Source organism: Pteronotus mesoamericanus, unplaced genomic scaffold, assembly GCF_021234165.1.
Source record: "Pteronotus mesoamericanus isolate MK-2021 breed Mesoamerican mustached bat unplaced genomic scaffold, CSHL_Meso_final scaffold_54, whole genome shotgun sequence".
Classification (NCBI taxonomy): Eukaryota; Metazoa; Chordata; class Mammalia; order Chiroptera; family Mormoopidae; genus Pteronotus; species Pteronotus mesoamericanus.
The window spans coordinates 43,724-64,897 of NW_026555321.1; the positions used below are offsets into that span (position 1 = coordinate 43,724).

General features: G+C 41.1%; 1 protein-coding gene across 1 annotated transcript in view; it reads left to right on the forward strand.

The window, feature by feature from the left end:
* Positions 1-21,174, forward strand: part of ULK4 (unc-51 like kinase 4) — a 233,621-nt gene that overhangs the window by 43,080 nt on the left and 169,367 nt on the right. Inside the window, exons 18-19 of the mRNA XM_054595876.1 lie at positions 9,445-9,552; positions 14,432-14,515. Of these exons, the coding sequence (XP_054451851.1) occupies positions 9,445-9,552; positions 14,432-14,515 (192 nt within the window). The remainder of the gene's footprint in view (positions 1-9,444; positions 9,553-14,431; positions 14,516-21,174) is intronic.

The following is a 21,174-nucleotide window of genomic DNA, read 5'->3' on the forward strand; positions in this document are numbered from 1 at the left end:
TTTAAAGTCGTCCCGTGCTAAGGACGTGGTCAGCAACAGCGTCGTGTGTGCCTGTGGGTGGGTCACAGCTCAGGACAAAGCACTTGCCAAAACGTTGCCAGCGGGAAGGACATTTAGTAAATTAGTCAGCTGTGTTTCTGTTAATACTTTTCTGCCTTCTTGTTGATGGCAATTTGTAAAAACGGCACTGGAGGCTTTCCTGGAGGAATGACCGCTGTCTGGGGCTCAGACAGCCCCCTCCCCACAGCGTGCTTTGTGTCCACTGCCGCCTCGGTGGGGTCTCCTCAGGAGTTTGGTGTTGAGGGGGCTGGAAGGTACCGCCTTTCAAGTCTGACACTGACCATTTCTGGCTTGTTTGTAGCCCTGAGCTGAGACCAATATCATTTATAATCCTCCACGTTGTTAGTTTCCGTGACTTTGTCCCTGTATCTTCCTGCTAATCAAACCTCTTCTTTGGTTTGTTTTTGGACAGCATAAGAGAGACATTTGTTGAAAATGGTGAAATAAGAGTTGACTAGTATACAGGTCTTTGTGTCGAATGAAGTGAAACATGTTGGATTCGCTACATTAAGCCATGATGCTGAAGTGGATATGTTTGGGGAATTGCCATATTTGAATCACTTCTACATACAAACTAAACATTCCACACCAAAGAATTGTTAAAAGGCATGCTTCCTAATTTTTTATAATGATAGAATTCATTTAATTTCTTACCTGACAGCTTGTAGAATAATTTTTAGCTTCAATGTTTTTTGTTTTGACTAATTCTTATGCTCATTTTACCTGAGCTGTGAACGTACCTTTGTTTTATTTTACAGCAGCAGTTGTGGGGCTTATATATGTGAATGTGATGTAATTTAATAATCCTTGGTAACCTAGCAAAGCGTCACATTTAATTTTCTATTAGATGAAAGAAACATGGGAAGAGAATTGGTGATGGAAAGAATTGCACAAAACACAACTAATCAGAGCTGATCCCTGAAGCAGAAAAATGCAATTTAAAATGAGCTTCCTTTGTATTTCTGTTTTTTGAGGAGTGTTGAAAGATGACTATTATGAATATAGTCACAAATAAATAATAGTAGTTATATATAGCAAGCCGAAAACTGCAGTAGTGGAGTTTTGTTCGTTGTGCCATAACTTGTACAGATTCCAACGTCGAAAAGACTCAGTTTTAATAAAGCACAATGGTAACTTGATTTGTTAAGAAGACATTTATGTGGTGGGCATAATTGCGTTCTGTTCCCAAATAAAAATGTTATATATATCTAAAATGAAATAAAATCTCCGATAGATGCTTACACTAGATACAGAGGGAGGATCTGCCAGGAGAGGGTGGAAGTCCCTGGCACGCACACCTGGCTTGGTTTCCTCTGCCTGAAACAGCCTCTCCCTCCATTTTTGTCAGGTGTCCTCTGTGGCTGCCAGAAGGGAAGCAGAGGAGGGTGGGAAGAGGGGGCGGACTTCTGTCTGGTAGAGCTGCTAAGAGGCCTGGCTGCGACACCTTATGTTGGTGAAAAGACACTTGTTCGAGCAGCATTATACTGTTCTTGCTGTTGTAGGTAGATTCTAGATTGAGGCCTCTGCACACCGCAAGGGTCTTACCTGAGCCCCCGCCGCGCAGTTGCCGTTGGTGAACATCATTGCTTGATGGGGAGTCAAGAGGCGGGATTCAGAGGCCCATTCTCTGATACCCAGGGGACATTAATCCATTGCTTCTGGCAATCCCAACAGTTTGCTTTTTTTTTTTTTTTTTTTAATTTGAGCAAAGCCCCCCGCCTATACCGAAACTCTAAAACTCATGGTTTGTGGAGGCTTGAAAGGCTGCTATTCAGGCTGCAATGTTAGGAGTTCTTCCCTGGCCCTGGAGTACCACAGTAGCGCTCCAGTGTCCTGTTCGAGGAGGATGTTGGTGGGCCCTGCCATGTCAGCATCGCTTGCTTTCACAAGGCCTTACAGGAAAAACTGGAAAACGAAGTTTTTCAAAGGGATTATATAAATCACAGTCCCTAGCACATGGTATACCCAGATTGGGGTAATTCAGTGATGGTTTGTGTACAAGGGGCTGATTAACTCCAAAGGGTAGAGCCGTTATCCAAGGTTCATAATGGTGGGGTGGTTCTTATGTCTTGGCCCAAAGAGAAAGAGGAGGCTGGGGTGGGTGTGGTTCACGGAGCCCAGAAGGAGCTGCTTCTGGGAGGTTGGTTGACAGCGTCAGGACCGTGGGCTGTGGTGACGGCACAGTGCAGGAAGGGGCTTGGCCAATCTGTACGCGGAATAGGCATGCGTTCTTGGGACGATAACTTGTCCCCTCTATGATCGGAAGGGTAAGGGGCAGTCAGCCTGCCACCGGGTGGCCAGCTGAGCCCCCCAGGAAATGGAGCTCCATCAAGGCCTATGTAGGTTTTTGTTCATGGCTGGCAGGGCACTCAACAATGGCAGCAGCCAAGTCAGCCTCCGTGAGTGCAGGTCCATCTCGTTGAGCCCATGTGTAGCCCATGTCTCTGCCTTCATGCTGCGTTGCTTGTCCAGGGGCTCATGGCGCAAGCCCCAGGGTACCTGTTGACTGGTACCCCCCACCCGTACCCCCCACCCCTACCCCCTCATATTGTTCTGCTCTTCCAGCTGACTGTTGCTGCCCTCTGGTGGACATCGATGTGGGTGGGTTATGAACGTCTTCACATTCTGTCCCCATTTCAAGAGCTCTGTTTATACCTCTCTCCTGAACACTTTTTTTTTTTTTTTTTTTTAATACAACTTTGTTCTTTCCAAGGTTTTGACCCTCTGGCTAGACTACTAGCTACTGCCTTTGAGTTGGTATAGATTCACCCCTTAGTCCATCTTTCTGTTCATGGATGGCTTGCCCGGTGTTCTGTGCACCAGAGGTTTCCTTTCACCAGTGTCTTTGCAGGCCGCCTTTGAGTGGGGTTGTGGTGAGGTGGCCACCCACTTTCTGCTGTGCCGACATACCATGCAGATCCCTGTGTGAACCTGGTCTGTGCTTCCTGAACTCCCAAGCAAGTCATGGGTGTGGGCTGAGGAGGGAGAGGAAGCTGGGCCGTGGACCAGATGCTATGGGAGACTTAGCCACTCACCTGTGGCGTGAGTGGGTTTGCCTGGCTTGGACTTGTATGTACCATTTCCACCTTAAGATAAAACGCTACTCTGTGTGTGTCCGATGTTGCGGTAACATCCCATTCATGATGCGCGGATCAGGTCCTGTGGCATTTCCGGGTCAAGAATCCGTCTCCTCCGGGGCCCAGCAGCCCGCTGGAGCTGCCTTTCAAGTGGAGAATAGTTGCTAGCACAGGGCAGGACAGGGCCTTATCCCAAAGCCTCAGGGGCCTGCGCTGCATCCGCCGTGGCAGGTGACCGCGGCCTTCATGCAGCATGCCTGTTCGCACAGTTGGTTCCACAGCACTAGGTCTGCCTCGGGGTCCAAGCTGCTTCCACCTTGCATGGCATCTGCCTCCAGCACGTGCTTTCAGGTTTCCTGGGGCTCGGGGGAGAGTGGGAAATTGACACAGGTGGCCATACGTCATTTCGACCTTTTGCCTATCGCCCGGAAATGGCCCGACTCCCCCACCCCACCACAAGGGTGGTATATATTTTTTATTAATATTCTTGCAGTTTTCCTTTTTAATATTAATATTTCTTTACAGTTTTAAAATAACAAGGGGAAAACCTATACAAATAACACTGCAGGGAAACATTATCTGCTGTGTGCTGTTTAAGCTATCCAGAGTTAACTTACGCAAGTGAGATGTCAGGTTGCTGTGGAATGACTACCGCAGATTATTTGATGTGTGTCTGTTTACAAGACACTGTGCTCCAAAGCCATTCCTATTGTGCTGCAGGCAGTTCAGACTGTTTTATCTCTTCAAGGATCTGCAGCATTAGATGTTTTTAATTTCCAGTGACGCTTACTGATACAAAATGCCAGTGGGTTATAAAATGGAGAAATGCTATAAATCCCTGTTGCTGACTTTGTGAAGCAGAAAGCTGAGTATGGGTTTTGAATTTAGGATGAGGTTGACTTAAAAAAAAAACCAGACCTTATTATTTTGAGATAATTATAGATGCACATGAGGTGTAAGAAATAATACAGAAAGATACTGCGTACGCTTCACCCAGTTTTCCCCAAAGGTAACATCTTGGAGAACTATAGTGTGATATTTATAACCACGATGTTGACATCAAAACAGTTAAGGCACAGTTTCAACACCCCAAGGACCCTTCCTATTGCCCTTTTTAAACCACACCCACTTCCCTCTGTCACTCTTCTTCCCTGTCCCCGACTCCCTGGCAACTGCTACTCTGGTTTCCATTTCTATACTTCTGTCATTTTGAGAATGTTGTATAAATGGAATCATATGGTATGTGACCTTTTGGGATTGGCTATTTTCATATTTTGCGTAATTCTCTGTAGGTACACTCAGGTTGTTGCATGTCTCAGTAGTTTGTTCCTTTTTATTAGGTAATTGTATTCCATAGTCCAGTCGTACCACAAAATAACCATTTACCTCTTGAAAGATATCTGAGCATTTTCCAGTTTTGACTGATGTGAATAAAGCTCCTATAAAACTTGATGTACTGTTGTTGTTGGTTTTAATTTTTTTTGGTTGGTGAAAGTTTCCGTTTCTCTGAGACAGATGCTCAGGAGTGCAGTTGAATGGGTCCTACCATAACTGCAGGTTCAGTGGAGTGTTTATTTTAAGAAACCGACAAACTATTTTCCCCCATGGTAAAAGACATATCATTTTATATCTCCACCAGCAATGTGTGAGTGATTGTTTCTTTCCATCCTCAGCAGCAATTGGTGTTGTCACTATTTTTTTTTTATTTCTGCCATTCTGATAGGTGTGTATAGATGTCTCCTTGTGGTTTTAACTTCCATCTCCCTAGTCGGTAATGCTGTTCATGTGCTTATCTGCCGGCTCTGTATCCTCTGGTGCAGTGTCTCTGTGTTTTGGTGTTAAGTCTGCTCTTTACTGAGGCCTAGATTTTGAAGACTTGATCCTGTGTTATTATCCCTGCTTTTAGAGTTTTACGTTTTACATTTAAGTCTGTGCTCCATTTTGAGTCAATAGTTTGTGTAAAGTGTCAGACTTAGGTCGAGTCTTTCTTTTGGTTTTCCCTTTGGATAGCCAGTCATGCTGTCCAGCACCATCTGTTGGGAAGACTGACTTTGCTCCATTGAATTGCCTTTACACCTTTGTCAAAAATCAGTGGGCCATACTTGTGTGAAGCGACTTCTCAATTCTCTCTTCTGTTGCTTTCATCAGTGTGTCTGTCTCTCTGACAATGCCTTGCAGTCTTGATTACTGTAGCTATATCAACCTTGAAACCAGGTTGAATAATTTCTATGACTTGATTCTTCTTTGCTGAAATTGTTTGGCTCTTTTAATTCTTTTGCCTTTCCACATAAATTTTCGAATAATCTTGCCAATATTTACAAAAAATTCTTTCTGGGGTCTTCATAGGAATTGTGTTCAACTGGACCCATCACATTGAGGAAATGGACATTTTTACTTGTTGTTTTGTATTTGTTTATGAGATGGTGAGTCAGGTGTGGCCACGAGAAGAGGCAGTGGCTCAGGAAAACCAAGTTTATTATACTCACAGGTCCTAGAGGCAGGCCTGGCATGCGACTCAGGGCCACATGGAAGACCAGCGAGGGATATCGCTTCTCGGCCTTTTGGCTAAGATCTAGTGAAAACCAGCAAGGTGGTCGGGAGGCAGAAACCTGGAGCCAGGGAAGTGCTTAGATCATGGTCTTCATTAGGATTTTGGGGGGGGTGGGGGGGGTGGTGTGGGGAGGCAAGCCAGGGCATGGGAACAGTTTCAGATTGGCTAGTTTGAATGATTTTGACAGGTTTTTGTGTTATAGAGATAGTCTTTAGTTGCATGGCACCTGGCCTGGAGGTGGTGAAGGCAGAGGATTATTGCTCCCTGGGGCATAAAGGCCAGACAGAGGGGGTGTGACCCTGGTCTGGTTAGGTGGCGTGTCAGTCAAGCGCTTGAGTGGGCCCTTCACCACCTGCAAGAGTTGGCTGGCGTCAAGAATGGCTGCCTCTCCCAGCCAGAATGTTTTTTTAAGGATGTCAAAATACAATGTACAGAAAATAAAGTACACACACAAAATTCATCTCTCCATTTATTTAGATCTTCTCTGATTTCTTTAAGCAACCTTGTGTGGTTTCAGCATACAGATCCTATACAGGTTTTCTTAGATTTACACCTGAGCATTTCATTTTTGTAGTGATTGTAAATTATATTTTTATCAATTTCCGTGTGTTCATTGGTAATATGTAGAAATACGGTTGATTTTGAATGTTGATATTGTATCCTGTGATCTTGCCAAACTCACTTATTAGTTTTAGGAGTTTTTCTTAGATTTTTGGGGGATTTTCTTTGAAGATAGTAATGTCATCTGCACATAATTATCTCTTTCACACTGGGTGAGATATGATGGTTTGTGTTATTTTAGTTACATTCTTTTGATGTCTGCTTATTTTCTGCCTACTTGTTTTGTAAGTTGTTGAGGGAAGGGTGTTGAAATTTACAACAATAATTGTGGATTTGTCTGTTTCTTCTTATAGTCCTGGCACTTTCTGCTTCATATATTTTATAGCTTTGTTTGGCATGTACACACTTAGGACTGGCATGTTTATTTTTGGTGGATTGGTCCTTTTATTATTATGTAATGTTTCTGTTGGTCTCTGGTAATATTCTTTGCTCTGAAGTCTACTTTACTGGAAATTAATATAGCCATTCCTGCTTTCCTTTGATTACTGTTACCAGGATATATTTTTTCCTCTCTTTTTACTTTCAATCTGCTTCTATCAGTATATTTATTGTGAGTTTCTTGTAGACAGCATATACTTGGGTCATTTTTTTTTAATTTATTTTTTAATATTTATTAGAATTTATCCTTTTTTATTTTTTAATTTATGTATAGTTGTCATATAATATTATAGCAGTTTCAGGTGTGAAATATAGTGATTTGACATTTGTATACCTGACAATGGGATCACCGCACTTAGTCATCATGTAGCGCCACGCAAACATACCACAATATTATTGACTATATTCCCCTTCACCTTTTTCACCCATCCCCCCACCCACTTCCCTCTGGCAGCTGGCAGGGTGGTGTTTTTAATACAACTCAGTCTTTTAATTATTGCATTTAGACCATTTGCATTTAATACAATGATTGATGTTTGATCTTAAGTCTACCATTTTATTTGTGTTTGTTCTTGCTTTTTTTTTGTTTATGCCTTCTTTTTACTGCTTTTATATGAGTTACTGAACTATTTTTATAATTCTATTTTGATTTTTAGTGTTTTTCACTGTAACTCTTTGTATACATTTTTAGTGGTTGCTCTATACATTATATATATAATGTGCATATAGTATATATGAATGTAATTATATGTAACTTAACACAGTCTACCATTGTCATCATTTTAGCAGCTCAAGTGAAATATGGAAAACTTCCCTTTTCAACACTTTAGTTGTCTTAAATATATCCTCTAAGTACATTTAAAGCCAAATAAGACAATTTTTGTATTTGCTTCAACCATCAAACATAACGTAGAAAACTTAATAGTAGAGCCTATTTTATTTACCTATATTTTTGCCTGTTATTTTCCATGGTCTTGCTTCATTCTTCATATTTCATGGTTCTTCCTTTTATCATTTCTTTTTTCTTTAGAACACTTTCTTTTCCCATTTTTAGGGTAGGTGTGCTGGTGACAAATTGCTGTTTTTGTAGGTAAGAAAAATGGCTGAACATTGTTTATTTTGGATGGTTTAATGTAATACCCGAGAAGGATCAGTAGAGGTGAAAGGAAAAGGAAGACCGAATGCAGAAGTGACCTGCTGCAGGGGCCAATGCGATGTATGTGATTCCTCTTTGCCCCTGAGCCACTTCATGCGGGGGTGTCCAATCTGCAGCCCGTGGGCCGCGTGCATCTCAGGATGGCTATGAATGCAGCCCAACACAAAATCGTAAACTTACTTAAAACATTATGAGATTCTTTTGTGATTACGTGTTGCAATGTATTTAATAGGTGGCCCAAGACGACACTTCTTCTTACAGTGTGGCCCAGAGACGCCAAAAGGCTGACACCCCTGACAGAGGCTTTACTGTATAAAGTAGTGTGTGTGAGGGTGTTATACATTGTGGTATATCCATAGAGAGGAATATTACTCAGCAATGAAAACGAACAAGCTATCGAGATATGTGACAACATGGACGAATCTCTAATGCAATATGCCATGTGAAATCCAGAAAAAAGAATGCATAGTATGTGACCCATTTACATAAACTCTAGGAAATGTGAATTAATGCCAGGTGGTAACTTGGTGGCTGTCTTGGGAGGAGAGAACGGGAGTGGGATGGAGGGATTAACTACCAAAGGCACTTGAGGAAACACTTGGGGCTGTTGCTGCCTTAATAGTGGTGATGACTTCACAGGTGCGTAGCGATGCCAATTGTGTCTTAAGTGTACATTTTACATATATGCAGTTTATTGTAACTTAATAAAGCTGTTAAACATCAACAAGCATTCCTCTTGTACATGACTCTTGTGTAGCGTACCTCACATAGAACTGCGGCTCCTCTATACTCTTGTCAAATTGCTCTGGAAGTTTTAAAACGCTTGCTTTCAGTTTTTTATGCTTTTGTCTTCGTCGATGGTGAGAACTAGACTGGTCTGTGCACCACGCTTGGATGGGGCCACATTGTTGTGGAGCAGTGCGCCCACCCAATCTTATGTACATCTATTTCCACCCTGGAGCGGGGCCCTGATTTATGTGTCTTTCTGAAACCATTGTCCCCTACTTCCTGGCCACATGATGATTCCATTAACCTGTGTTCTAGTGTACGAATCTGCTAATGAGTGTATGGGATTTTCTAAGCATGCTCTTAAGAAGTGAACTCCATTTGATAAATACTGCAGAATTTCAAAGTAGATTATGTTGAAACTCTGGTGTAGTCTTGCTGCTCTCAGATGTTTTTAAAGGAATCATTTAAAAGTTTAATGCAAGGCAAGACTTTTTCAAAGTGGGGTGTGCTGGAACACACAGGGTAGAGCCCGTGCTCGGGGCCGGGCCGTTGGAGCGGCCTGGACGGAGGCCGCCGGACCTCCCGTCCCGAGTCCCCTGTCTCTGAAGGTGGAGCACCAGTTGCCGCAAAGGGTCCGTTTCTTGGTCATTGGTAAGTGCTTTCCAGATGTGAGCATATTTTACTGGATATATTTTTACCTTCATCAGAGAGAGTTACTATTTTTTTCAGGAATAATGCTCATATTTCAAAAATAATTTGGAAACGAGTTCTTAAAAATGGAAGGCGAATTCTGTAGAATGTCTTGCCTTTTACACATAGGTTAAAGAACTGGGAGATACAGATGAAATAATATACTTTTTTTCTCTTTTCAGGCAATTACCCTCTTAACTGAATTAATTAGGGAAAACTTCAGGAATAGCAAATTAAAACAGTGCCTTCTACCCACCCTCGGGGAGCTGATCTATCTTGTAGCCACCCAGGTGAGACTGTGTGATTACCTCTGTTGCTCTTTGACGTGTTCTGACATATCCTGGCTGACAAGTATTAATATCCTATAAAAGGTTTTTGACTTTGCCCCTTAGAACATGCCCGAGGAACTTAGGAATAATTTTACTTCTGGAGCAGAGAGGCGATCAGTGTCTTTCCATCTGTCTCAGTCTGTCTGTCTGTCACCTTCCCTCTCTCCCAGTGCCTTTTCTATTTTAGAGTATAGGAGAGCCTCAGGTCGTATTTTAGAGCCGGGGACGGAAGTCCAGAAGTGCCCCCTGGCCTGCTGCTGTCTCTGACTGCTTAACATGGCCATACGAATTTGGGACTTGAGAAAAAAGTGTCAATATGGACGTATGATTGAATTCAACGATTGAAAACTTACTATTTCATCAATGTATTTTTAGAATATTATTGAATAGCTATTGGTAAATTATGGGTTATTCATTTCATTTAATACTTTTGCGAGTTTTAAATAAGTGCTGGTAAGTTATAAGTTAATCAGGCAGTTCTCATTGTACTTCTGATGTTTTTGTTCTAGAATTTGCTTAAATGTTACATAACCTGAGTATCCTTAGTATGTAAGTTCAACTGACTTTATGGACAGCCATCATTTTAAGGCAACTACCGTAATTGTTATAAAAGGTCAATATTTAAAATCACTTAGCATCGTAATTAGTATTGATAGCTGGCACAGCAAATCCCTCCTTATTCTTTCTTTCATAAATGTCTAGGCTGTGCCTGGCCCTTTGCATGTCAGAGTAGATTTTAAAATCAGCTTCTCCAATTCTGCAAATCATTTTTTAAAAAAATTGCGTTGAATATGCAGCTCAACTTGGGAAGTATTGATGTCTTTATTATTTTGAGCCTTCAAATGTCTATTTGGAATGTGTATCAGCCAATTAGGAAGCAGTAGTATATGGATGGCACTTTGTCTTCCAGTATACAAAAAATGGCAGTTTCATACATTTATATTTTTAAAAGTATTTTCATTAAAGTTATGAGTCTGCCCTAATTTTTTTGGTTCTACTAAAAAAATAAAAATTCCCTCCAGCTTAATTGAGGTCTAAGTGGCATGCAATAAACTGCATCATGTGTAAAGATTACAGTTTGATCAATTTTGATATGTGTGTATCAAAAACCATTGTGAAGATCAAGATAATGACCACATCTGTCACCTCCAAAAGTTCCCCTGTACTCTTTGAAATCTCTTTCTCCTACCCCACTTCCTGCCCCCAGGCAACCATTGATTAACTTTCTGTCTTATAGACAAGTCTGCATTTTCTAGAATCTTAAATAAATGGAATCATACAGCATCATACTCCTATTGTTTCTAAAAATAGATGTAGAGAATCATTCTCCTCGGTGCTTACTCTAATTGGCTATAAGCTCGGCTATTTTAATAAAGCCTGTATCTGTGGCCATGGCATTTGACCACATCTTATGATAGCAAACCTGAAAAGGGAATCCTGTCCCTGGGTCCACGAAAAGCAATGTTTTCAAGAGATGAGGGCTTTTGTGGCATTGTCATTTTGAATATATGTAAACCTTAAAATCTCAAGTCAGTGCAGACCTTGTGAGACTGACCTGAAGTGATGCTGTAGATAATGGAGAGACCTAAGCCCTGTCCTATTGATGTTCTGACGTCACCCCAAGGTTACAGGCTCAGGGACAGAAGACCAGAGTGTGATTCTGCAGAGGATATATTGGGTTCGCCAGAGAGTCCGTTACCTTTTTTCCATATAATATGACACATTTTTCATTTGTACCAATAACTTTATCGATTTGGATATTTTTGAGTATGTCGGCTAATTCCTGCTATTGGCTTCTAGTGGGTAGAGGCCAAGGGTGCTGCTAAACATCTTCCAGTGCACAAGACAGCCCCACAGCAATGAATTATTGGGCCAGGATGTCAGTAGCGCCAAGAAACTTCACAAACCACTTTTGACACGTTTGATCAGTCACAGCACCTTTTCCATACACTGCACAGATCTTTTTTTGTTTCACTTGTGTTTTTACCTTTCTTGAAATAATAAAGCATAATATGCTGAAAATGTTGCTTATTTTCTTCTACCTTCAATATTAAAATACAAAAATTCACCAATTTTGATGTTTTTTAAAAATCTGTACTGATATGACAGCTGTCACAATACAATCTAACAAAATTATTTTGAATGAAGTTAAAGACAACTAAGTGCTAGTAGAGCCATCATACAGAAAAAATATAACAGACTTTTTGGCCAACTCAATATAAAGTAATACCAATACAGTTTATGGGTTTTTTTCCTTTTGTCAGGAATGCCTTCCGCCTGAGTCCGGTTATTCTTATTTTGTCTTTTTTTTTTTTTTTTGTCTAGCCCATAATCATCTCTCAGCTGTCCTGTGTTAAGAATTCCCAGACAGTCTCCTTACTTCACTCTTGTGTCCATAAAAGTCTGTGTTCCAGACATCAGCCACAGCAAGCCTGTTAGAAACACAGGAGAGACTACCGTGTCACTCCTCACAGCCCCCTGGGGCTTCTTGTCTTGCTCATTGTCATAAATCCCCCCAGGGCCTCCCCAGTGCCTGTGTGGCCCCCGCCCTCACTCCCTCCCACTCCTCCCAGTTTCCAGCCTCATTGACCTGCCCGCAGTTCCTTGACCAGGCCGCGTCCTGCTCCTGCCTGCCCATCTCTGCCCTTGCCATTCCTGCCGCGCACAGCAGTTCCCCCAGAAGTCTGCCTTTTCTCTGTTCGAGTGGATCCCTTCAGAGTCTTCCTGACGCTAAGCAGTGTGAGACGGAGCCCCACCCTGTCTACAGTCTCCTCTTACGCCTCACCTGCTTTGTTTTATTTTATACTGCCCATCACTCTCTTGACTGACTTGTTTGGTTTACTGCATTGTCTTAAGTCTCAGTCCCCACTAAGCACTATTATAGCAGGAAATGTATCTGGCATGTTCATTTATCTGTGTTCAGAAGAGTTCCTGGCACATAGTAGGTGCTTTTCCCCTGAGGGAACAGCACCAGGGCCCATGGGCCCTGGGGGAAGTGAGCGAGGAGGCAGGGCCGGAGAGACTGGCAGGCACGTGGTCCCGAAGGGCTCCGTGGCCAAGCTGGAAGCCTTCGTCTTGAGCCTAAGGGCAAGGGGAAGTCATGGAGGCTTTGAAGAAGGGTCATGATGTCACCTGATATAAATGCCAGAGATTATTCTGGTTCATATGTGGAGAGTAGATTGGAGAATGGTAAGGGAGGGTTCTGAGAACCAAAGTGAGACTAAGTGAAGTAGGAGCAAAAGGGGAGAGAACAGAGTGTTTCAGGAAAGAGACACTCAGTAGGGCTGAATGAACATAGCATGTGGTCCAAGAAAAAGGACAAGAAAGAGCACACTGGATTGAGTGACATGAAAGTCACTGGTAACTTGACAAGAGATATTTTATATATTCATGGTTTTGTGTGTGTGTGTATGTTTTCATGTGGAGGGAGGGAGACAGAGTCAGACTGGAGCGTGTGCCGGATTTAATGGGAAGTGAGGGAACTGCGGAAGGCGGCGTGAGGCGAGGTGGGTTGTAAAGGAGCGGAGCAGGGCGCTGAAGCGGGCCCTGTTTTGAAAGTGGGAGGTAGCGAGTCTGTTCAGGTGGAAATGGAACAGATGCAGCCGGGACAGGACATTGAAAATTTAGGTGCAGTAGGGGCTAGTCTGTAACCTAATGACCCTGAAGAAGGTGGGATGGGACCCTGGCCCCGCGCTGAAGGGGAGTGTGTCCTGTTACCACTGGGTAGCAGCAGATCGCTGTCCTGTAGAGAAGTTAGTTTCTTTCTTGCAGCTTCCTTGATCTCCGTGAAGGAGAAGAGAGGGAGTTGGTGAGAGAGAGAAGCAGGCCTGGAGAGTGATGATGAGGGTCCCTGGGCTTGCTGATCCACAGTGGCTCACGGACTCTGTGTTCTGGGTGATGCCCGGAGTGCAGGCCTGGAGGAAACGAGCCTCCGGCTTCCTCCGAGGTTGAGCTCACCCGCACAGGGGAGGGGCGGCCAGAGGGGGAGGCCAGCCTGGCTTTGGGCAGGAGCAGGTAAATGGTAGACGGGAACGGGGAGGGATGTTAAAGGACGGTTGTGGGCGGATGCTTTGAATAAGTGAGCTGGAGGGGAAGGAAGTTCTTTGGAAGTTAAGTTGGGGGCCGAATCGGTGATTTTCGAGCTGGAGCAGCTTGGCATGAGGACGTCTAGATTCAGAACATGCGTGCACATCTGTGGTTAATGGCATAGTTTTAATGGGTCACAGTCCTCACTGTTAGTATACAGTACATTTGGATCCAGAAGGTACCAGTTGTTAACATTTGGATCATCTTAAATATTTTCTCCAAACAGAATCTAATTTGCTTGGCTCCAGAGATGGAATTTTTGCACCTTTCTTTGTGGGACCTGATTCATTTTGTGATTTTGTGATTGAGAGAATTATTGCTGATGTCATTAAAATAAGTGTGCCCACTACTCATAATGGCTTATTTTTATTTTGCACATGGTTTTCTAGAGAACAAAGCTGTGTATTTTGTGCTTTCAAATCATCCTGTATTGTCATCTGCAATGATCAACAGAGTGGTTTCTCTATCAACCAGATCATATTGTCATTTCTCAGTTCTCTTCATCTAGCTTCTGATGCGGGGATCCTATCAATATCATATAAAACATAATGAGAAGTAAGAGAACTATGTACCTGTAGGTGCAACACAGTAAGAGACCCCCAATCAGACCATAATTGTCAGGCAGTAAACAGAGCTTGAAAGAGAACGCCAAGAAGTTTTAGGTAGTTTGTGTATTTGAAACTGCCTTTCTCTCGAATGGGTTAATATCTTTTGTGCCGTTGGCTTCACAGCCTTTTCTTCCACTTCGTTTCAGGAAGAAAAAAAAAAGAGCCCGAGAGAATGCTGGGCTGTTCCCTTGGCGGCCTACACGGTGCTAACGAGGTGCCTTCGGGAAGGGGTAAGGCTGCTTTGTTGTCCTCTGCAGGCTCGCTCGGGCGATCGCCCCGCGGGCACTGTGTGGGGATTGTAGCCCGCAGCAGTGCGGGAGCTTGTCAGCCAGGTCTGGCTCCTGAATTTAAATAATCCCGACAAGCCACCCTCATCAAGTGACCTGCGTGGAGCAGGTGTAAAAATGAACCGGCTTTCTCATTCTCTTTTTTAATTGTCTTGCTTTTTAAAAGATGATGGCAAATGTAAACAAAATAAGTGGCTTTTAATAGCACGTTCTTAATCCTCCCTCCTCCCATTTGGAAGTCACTGATAGACCAGTTTGGTAAGCAAGGTGTATGCAGAGAGTTTTCCATGAGCCCCCAAATCAAAAGCTCCATGATTATCTTGTCAGGGTGCCATTTTGCGGTTCAGACAGAGGGAAGCTTCCACTAGTATCCATTGATTTTAATATTAAATAGTACTTATTATGTGATATGATTTCTCAATTTATTCACATCCCTACTGATGCTGCTGCTACTGGCTGAACACCAGCCAGCTCACCAGGCGACCAACTTATATATGTAGTTCCTATGTGTAACTTCATAAAGGAATCAGTAACTGACCTAAAAGGTTGGCATTTTCTGTTTGCTTTAAACCCTTTGACATTATTTCACCCAAGGCAAAGCCATAGGCTAAAAGCATTCCTTAAGGAATGGGAAAAAAATATGTCACAATAAACATCTTCCTTTTGAGTTATTACTACCTGGTGATGGAATAATGTTTCAAAGGTTTCAAGTGTAAAATACCCTGCAAGGTTTTCCCCTAGTGATCCTGCAATGAAGAGGGAACACTTTCTAGCCCGTAGGGTTGGTATGCAGTCAGTTTTCATTATGGGATATGAATGAAGCCAGTACATTTTATTTCATCAATAATATGACAGTTAAGTCATGTTTATCTATAGTCAAAAGACATGTAGGTATCATCCACGGCCTCCAGCTAGGCACACTTGGGGACTCACAGATGAAGAAGGTGACATTTCTATCCACACTCAGATCCTATCCATTTTGGGAGATAAGACAAAAATATAAAGTGGAACAATACGTCAAGTAAATAAATGCAAAAAAACAAAATAGGGGAATGCAAAGGAGAAAGGAGTCTTCTAGGAATTCTTTTCATAGTGTAAAATAAATTTAAAAAACTTTGTATCTTTAATTTTTAAAACTTAGATTAATGTCTAGTAAAAGATTATTAATTCTAGTTCATGAGGTTGTATCCTTTATTTAGTATCTTCTCTCCCCATCTCATATTTTTCATTGTATATGTCATATGAAGAATAATGTTTGATATCCACATGCATTGTTACTAAATTATTGTTAATAACGGTAAAATAATGATATTGGGTAATGTGTTTTTTTCTGCCCATTAGGTCACGCGTGTTAATCTGATAGACAGATAGATACAGAAATAAATCTTTTGCATCTATGTTAATTGGCTTTTATCTGTATTATCAGCTCCTGAGATAAATGTTTAAGTTGCCGCCTTTGGTAGGATTTCAATTTTGCCAAATTTGCTTTTGTATGTTTTGAGTAATAGTTATTAAATATTTAGAATATTTAGATTGTTTTTCCCTTGGTTTATTGAATTTTTTAAATCATTATATTGTGGCCTTTAAAAAGCACCATTTAGGCTTTTTGCCCAAACTCTGTTCTATTGATATTACCATAAGTTATTACCTTCCTTCCTTGGGTTAGATCTGACTGGTGTATCTTTTTTCATTCTCTTATTTTTCTGCATTTCTAACTGAATAACTATATTTTTGATGCGTCTCTTCATGTAGTTATATTTTTAAACTTCTGTTTCATAGTCATTTTCTCTTAACTGTAGTATGTAGACCATTTAAATTTATTGCAGTCATTGGTTTGGTTGAATTTATAGCTGCCATCTTATTTTTTGCTACTTGTTCCATCTGCTTCGTGTTTATTTTTTTATATCTTCTTTTTGTTCTTTTTTATTTTAAAAGTAATTCCTCTTATTCTTTTAGCAGTTATTCTATTGCTTGTGTTTTTGAAATACATATTTGTGTATACAGTTGTAGGTTGACACTGCTCTTAGCAATTGAAGATACTGTTTCATTGTCTTCTGGCTGAAGTTGTTGCTGTAAAGCAGTCAGAGCAGCTGCGGCTCCTTTAGCTCCTCTTGGGCTCCCCCTCCTGTAGTCTCCTTTCCCCAGCACGTACCTGGAGCCCCCAGCTCTGGTCAGAGGGGAGTCAGGGAAATGGGAGAGTTGTTTCTTACTCCCACCTATTATACTAGGTTGTAGCCATTGAAGCCAGGACCGGGGGTGGGGGTCTTCATTGGACCTCCCTCTCGTGTGGACCTGCAGCCTTGCCCTGTGTCCCCCACCCGTCTTGTCCACCCTGTTGAGCGGTGCTTGCGGGATGAATGTGCTGAGGCGCTCAGGGTACCTCCCAGGGTTCTTCCCACACAGCCGCTGGTCTATGAATTTGGTGCTTGTTCAAGAATTTGATGCCTTTCAGAAGGCTTTTTTGTTTCTTATTTTATATGCAGCATTTCTTAGCTGCTTTTAGAGGGATAGAGTTGTCCAGATAATCTAGCTCACTATATTGTAAGAAATAAAAATCCTATTATCTTGATTGCATGAGTTACTGAAACAATAAACTATGTAAAATAAACTCCAGGTACCTCGAAGCCTTAGAAGAAAGATCTTAGTTATGCTAAATCTACAAAGGCGAAAATAACTAATGTCAGTATTTTAGATGTTAATTTTGTTATTCTTTTTTGGAAAAGTAGGCATATATAGATTATAATTATATTGTCAGAAAAACTTCTTGTTTTAAAGACTGCCTGCAATACATTAGATCTACTTAATACTGTTAAATCATAGTACAGCTATTCATTAAAAGCCTAATTATCATTGGCTTATTGCATAGGACCATTTTCTAATCATCATAGCTTTTATCCTCATGTTATGATGAAGTAGGTCTTTGATTTAAATGACAGGTATTAGTTCAGTTCAGTTATCCCTTCTGAAGAGTTAATTAAGCAGAAAATAGCACCAGCCTTAGTGCTTGTGTGGTGTCCCACAGGGAGTCCCAGGGGGCTGGGGCAGCTCATTTCTGGGGTGGCCGGCAGGGTCGGCCTGACAGTCTCCTGAGTTTGTGGAATGCTGGGATGGCACATGGCCCCTTTCCAGCCTAGGCGCTAACATGGCTGTGGTTTTCTGGTACTAGGAAGGAGTGCTCTAGGAGTAGACTGACAATTGTGATGTAAAGCACCTGTTAAGGTTTGGGAGCCGTCCTGCATCGTAGCACCCTTCCCCTACATTCAGGGGAAATGTTTCAGAACCTCAGGAGAGCCGAGACAAAGAGCGAGGCCCATGGGACGAAAATGGCATGTGTATGTAACGAGAGCCGGGTGGAGCACATAGTGCGTATCTATGGCAAACAGGCTTCCTTAACGTGAACTCCCACGTTAGGGAATCTCAGCACTGCCCCAGGCGCAGCAAAACTCCCCCGAGGCCCTCTCCAGGGACTTAGGAGGGGTGGGGGGTGGGTAAGCAGACAACTTCGGTCGGTGGGCCTGTGCTCAGGGGAAAGCGGGAGGAGTTGAGTTGAGCTCTTAGCACGCCCAGTTTATTCTTAGCAAATTTGCCAGCTAGATGAAGCATTTTATTGCCCCTTGGGTAGAGTTGGGGAGAGGAACACAGAGGTGAGAGGGTTACATTAATGTATCCGAGCTGCATGGAAGGAAACCTCATGAATAGGGAGGAAGCCTTCTCTCCAATACTCATTCTGAGAAGTGAAATATGTCCAAGTTTGAGGAAGTTCAGGCATCTTTGAAATTTCTTTTCTAGCAGGCTTACAATTCATGCTATGTGATATTAATAATAACAGGAAGAAAAGCTAACTCATTGGAAATTTACTACTTTTTATGACCTAGATTAAGTATTCATGTATGTTGTCTCATTTAATTTTCAAACTGCTTGTGTTTTATTATCTCTGTTTTATAGATGATGAAGCTGAGGCACAGAGATGAAAATGCCCAGGGATATGTAGCTGGTAGAGTGTAAAACTATGGCTTGAATACAGATGTAATTCAATGTTTTCTTATTTTTAAAAAAATACTTTTTAATGGAAAATATATAATTTTGGGTTGAAAAGTAATACAAACATACTGTAACAATCCAAACAATGTACAAATGTCTGAAGTAGAATTAATGGACCCCCTCAAAACCCCCACTGATTGTAATCACAATTAACAGAGTATTGTATATCTTTCTATGCCATTCCTTTACTAGTATATTTATATATGCATATTTTTGTTATACAAACATGAGATTACATTATACATATGATGCTTTAACATATTTTTAAATATTTTAAAAAAGATTTTATTTATTTTTAGAAGGGGAAGAAAGGGAGAGAGGGAGAGAAACATCAATGTGTGGTTGCCTCTTGCACGCCCCCTACTGGAGACCTAGCCCGCAACCCAGGCATGTGCCCTGACTGGGAATCGAATCGGCGATCCTTTGGTTTGCAGGCCAACCCTCAGTCCACTGAGCCACACCAGCTAGGGCTACTTTTAAATATTTTTGATTGCTATATCGCATATAAAATGCTCAGATATTTTGTGTGTATGTATTGCGTATATTTTCTCCCAGCCTAAGACACTGTGAGGCTTAATGGTGTTATTATGAGCAAAAATTTACAATTTTGATGGAGTTTAATTTAACAATTTTTTTTCTGTATTCTTTGTGCCTTTTTTTACCCCCAAGAAATCTTGGCCTACTTCAGGATAGTCAAGGTATTCTTTATGATCCTTTCCAGAAGATTTTTGGGTCTAGCTTTTACATTGAAGTCTGTGATTCATCTCAAGTTAATCTGTGAATATAGAGTTTACTCAGACGTGTCCTATGGTCCAGAATGTAGTCTAACATGGTAATATTTCATGTGATCTTGAAAAGAATGTATTTTCTACTTTTTTTAAAAAATAGTCTTAAATATCAAAATGGGTTGATAGTGTTATCCTGACTTTCTGGCTACTTGTTTTGTCAGTTATTAAGAAAGTATATTGAATTTCCCAACTAAAATTGTTTATTCTCTCAATTTGGTCAATTTCTGATATTTTGAAGTCCTGTTATTAGGGACATAAATATCCAGGCTAGTTATTATCTTGTTGAATGACTCTTCTACCATTGTGAAATGACCATTATTCCTGAAGCTGTTCTTCGCTTTAAAGTCTGCTTTTCTGAAGTCATACAGCCGCTGTAGTTTTCTTTTGATACATGTTAGTGTGGTACATCATTGTTCATTCTTATACTTTTAACTTATCTGTGAATTTCTATGTAAGGGTTTTCTTGCAAACAGCTTACATTGGAGTCTTGCTTTAAAAAAAATCTACTTTGAGACTGTTTGCCTTTTAATTGGTGTATATATTTATTGTGGTTGTTGTGATGGTTGGGTTTAAATCTCTAGTCTTGTGATTTGTGTTCTGTGCCATTCTGTGCCGTTCCTTTACTAGTATATTTATATATGCATATTTTTGTTATACAAACGTGAGATTACATTATACACATGATGCTTTCACATATTTTTAAATATTTTAAAAAATATTTATTTTTAGAGAGGAGAAGGGAGGGAGTTGTGTCGTCTTTTCTTGTGTGTTCTTTTTCTCTTTTCCTGCCTTTTAGATTAATGGACTTTTAATGACTCAACTTTATCTCCTTTATGAAATTATAATTTTTCATAGTACATATCTCTTATATCACAGTTAACCTTTGGGTAATGCTGTATGGATTCATATATAATATACAAGAACCTTTAAAAACAACCTTACACCAGAATTTACTGTGTATGCTAATTCATATGCACATGTGCTATATGAGAACCTACACCATGCCCTTCCAGCCTTTCTATTATTGTACATTTTACTTCTACATGTTTTTGTTTTGTTTTTGGTATTAGTGAGATCTAATCAATAAATAAAATTGTAAGATATTTAAAGGGTATGAAATGATGATTTGTTGTGTGTGCGTGTGTATGTGTGTGTGTATGTGTGTGTATATATGTGTGTGTATATATGTGGTTAACTCCTCCATTGAGTTAATTAACACTCAATCACCTGACATGTTTACCTTTATTTGGTGAGAACCTTTAAATTCTATTCTTTTAGCAACTTTGAATTGTTCAGTCTTATCATCTATAGTCACCATATTTTACACTAGATCCTCAGACCTTATTCAGTCTTGCAGCTGAGATTTTGTAACCTTTTACCAACCTCTCCCTATTTCCCCACCTTTACTTTTGATTTTGAAAGCTGTTACTTACCGGCACCCCCTTCTCCCTCCTGCCCTTGGGTGCTTCAAACTTGTTGTTCCACTGTGTCCTGGCTCTCTTTAGTTCCTGATAAGAAGTCTCCTGCCATCCTTATTGCTGTTCCTTGCTACATAATGAGTCTTTTTTTTTTCTAGCTGCTTTTAAGGTTTCATTTTATTACTGGTTTTTAGCAATTTGGTTATGATTTGCCTTGGTGTGATTTTTCTTTGTTTCTTCTGCTTGCATTCATTGAGTTTCTTAGATTTAGGGTTTTTATGCATTTGGGAATTTTTCAGCCAGTATTTTCTTCAAACAAGTATATTTTTCTGCCACCCTTCTGCTCCTCCCCACC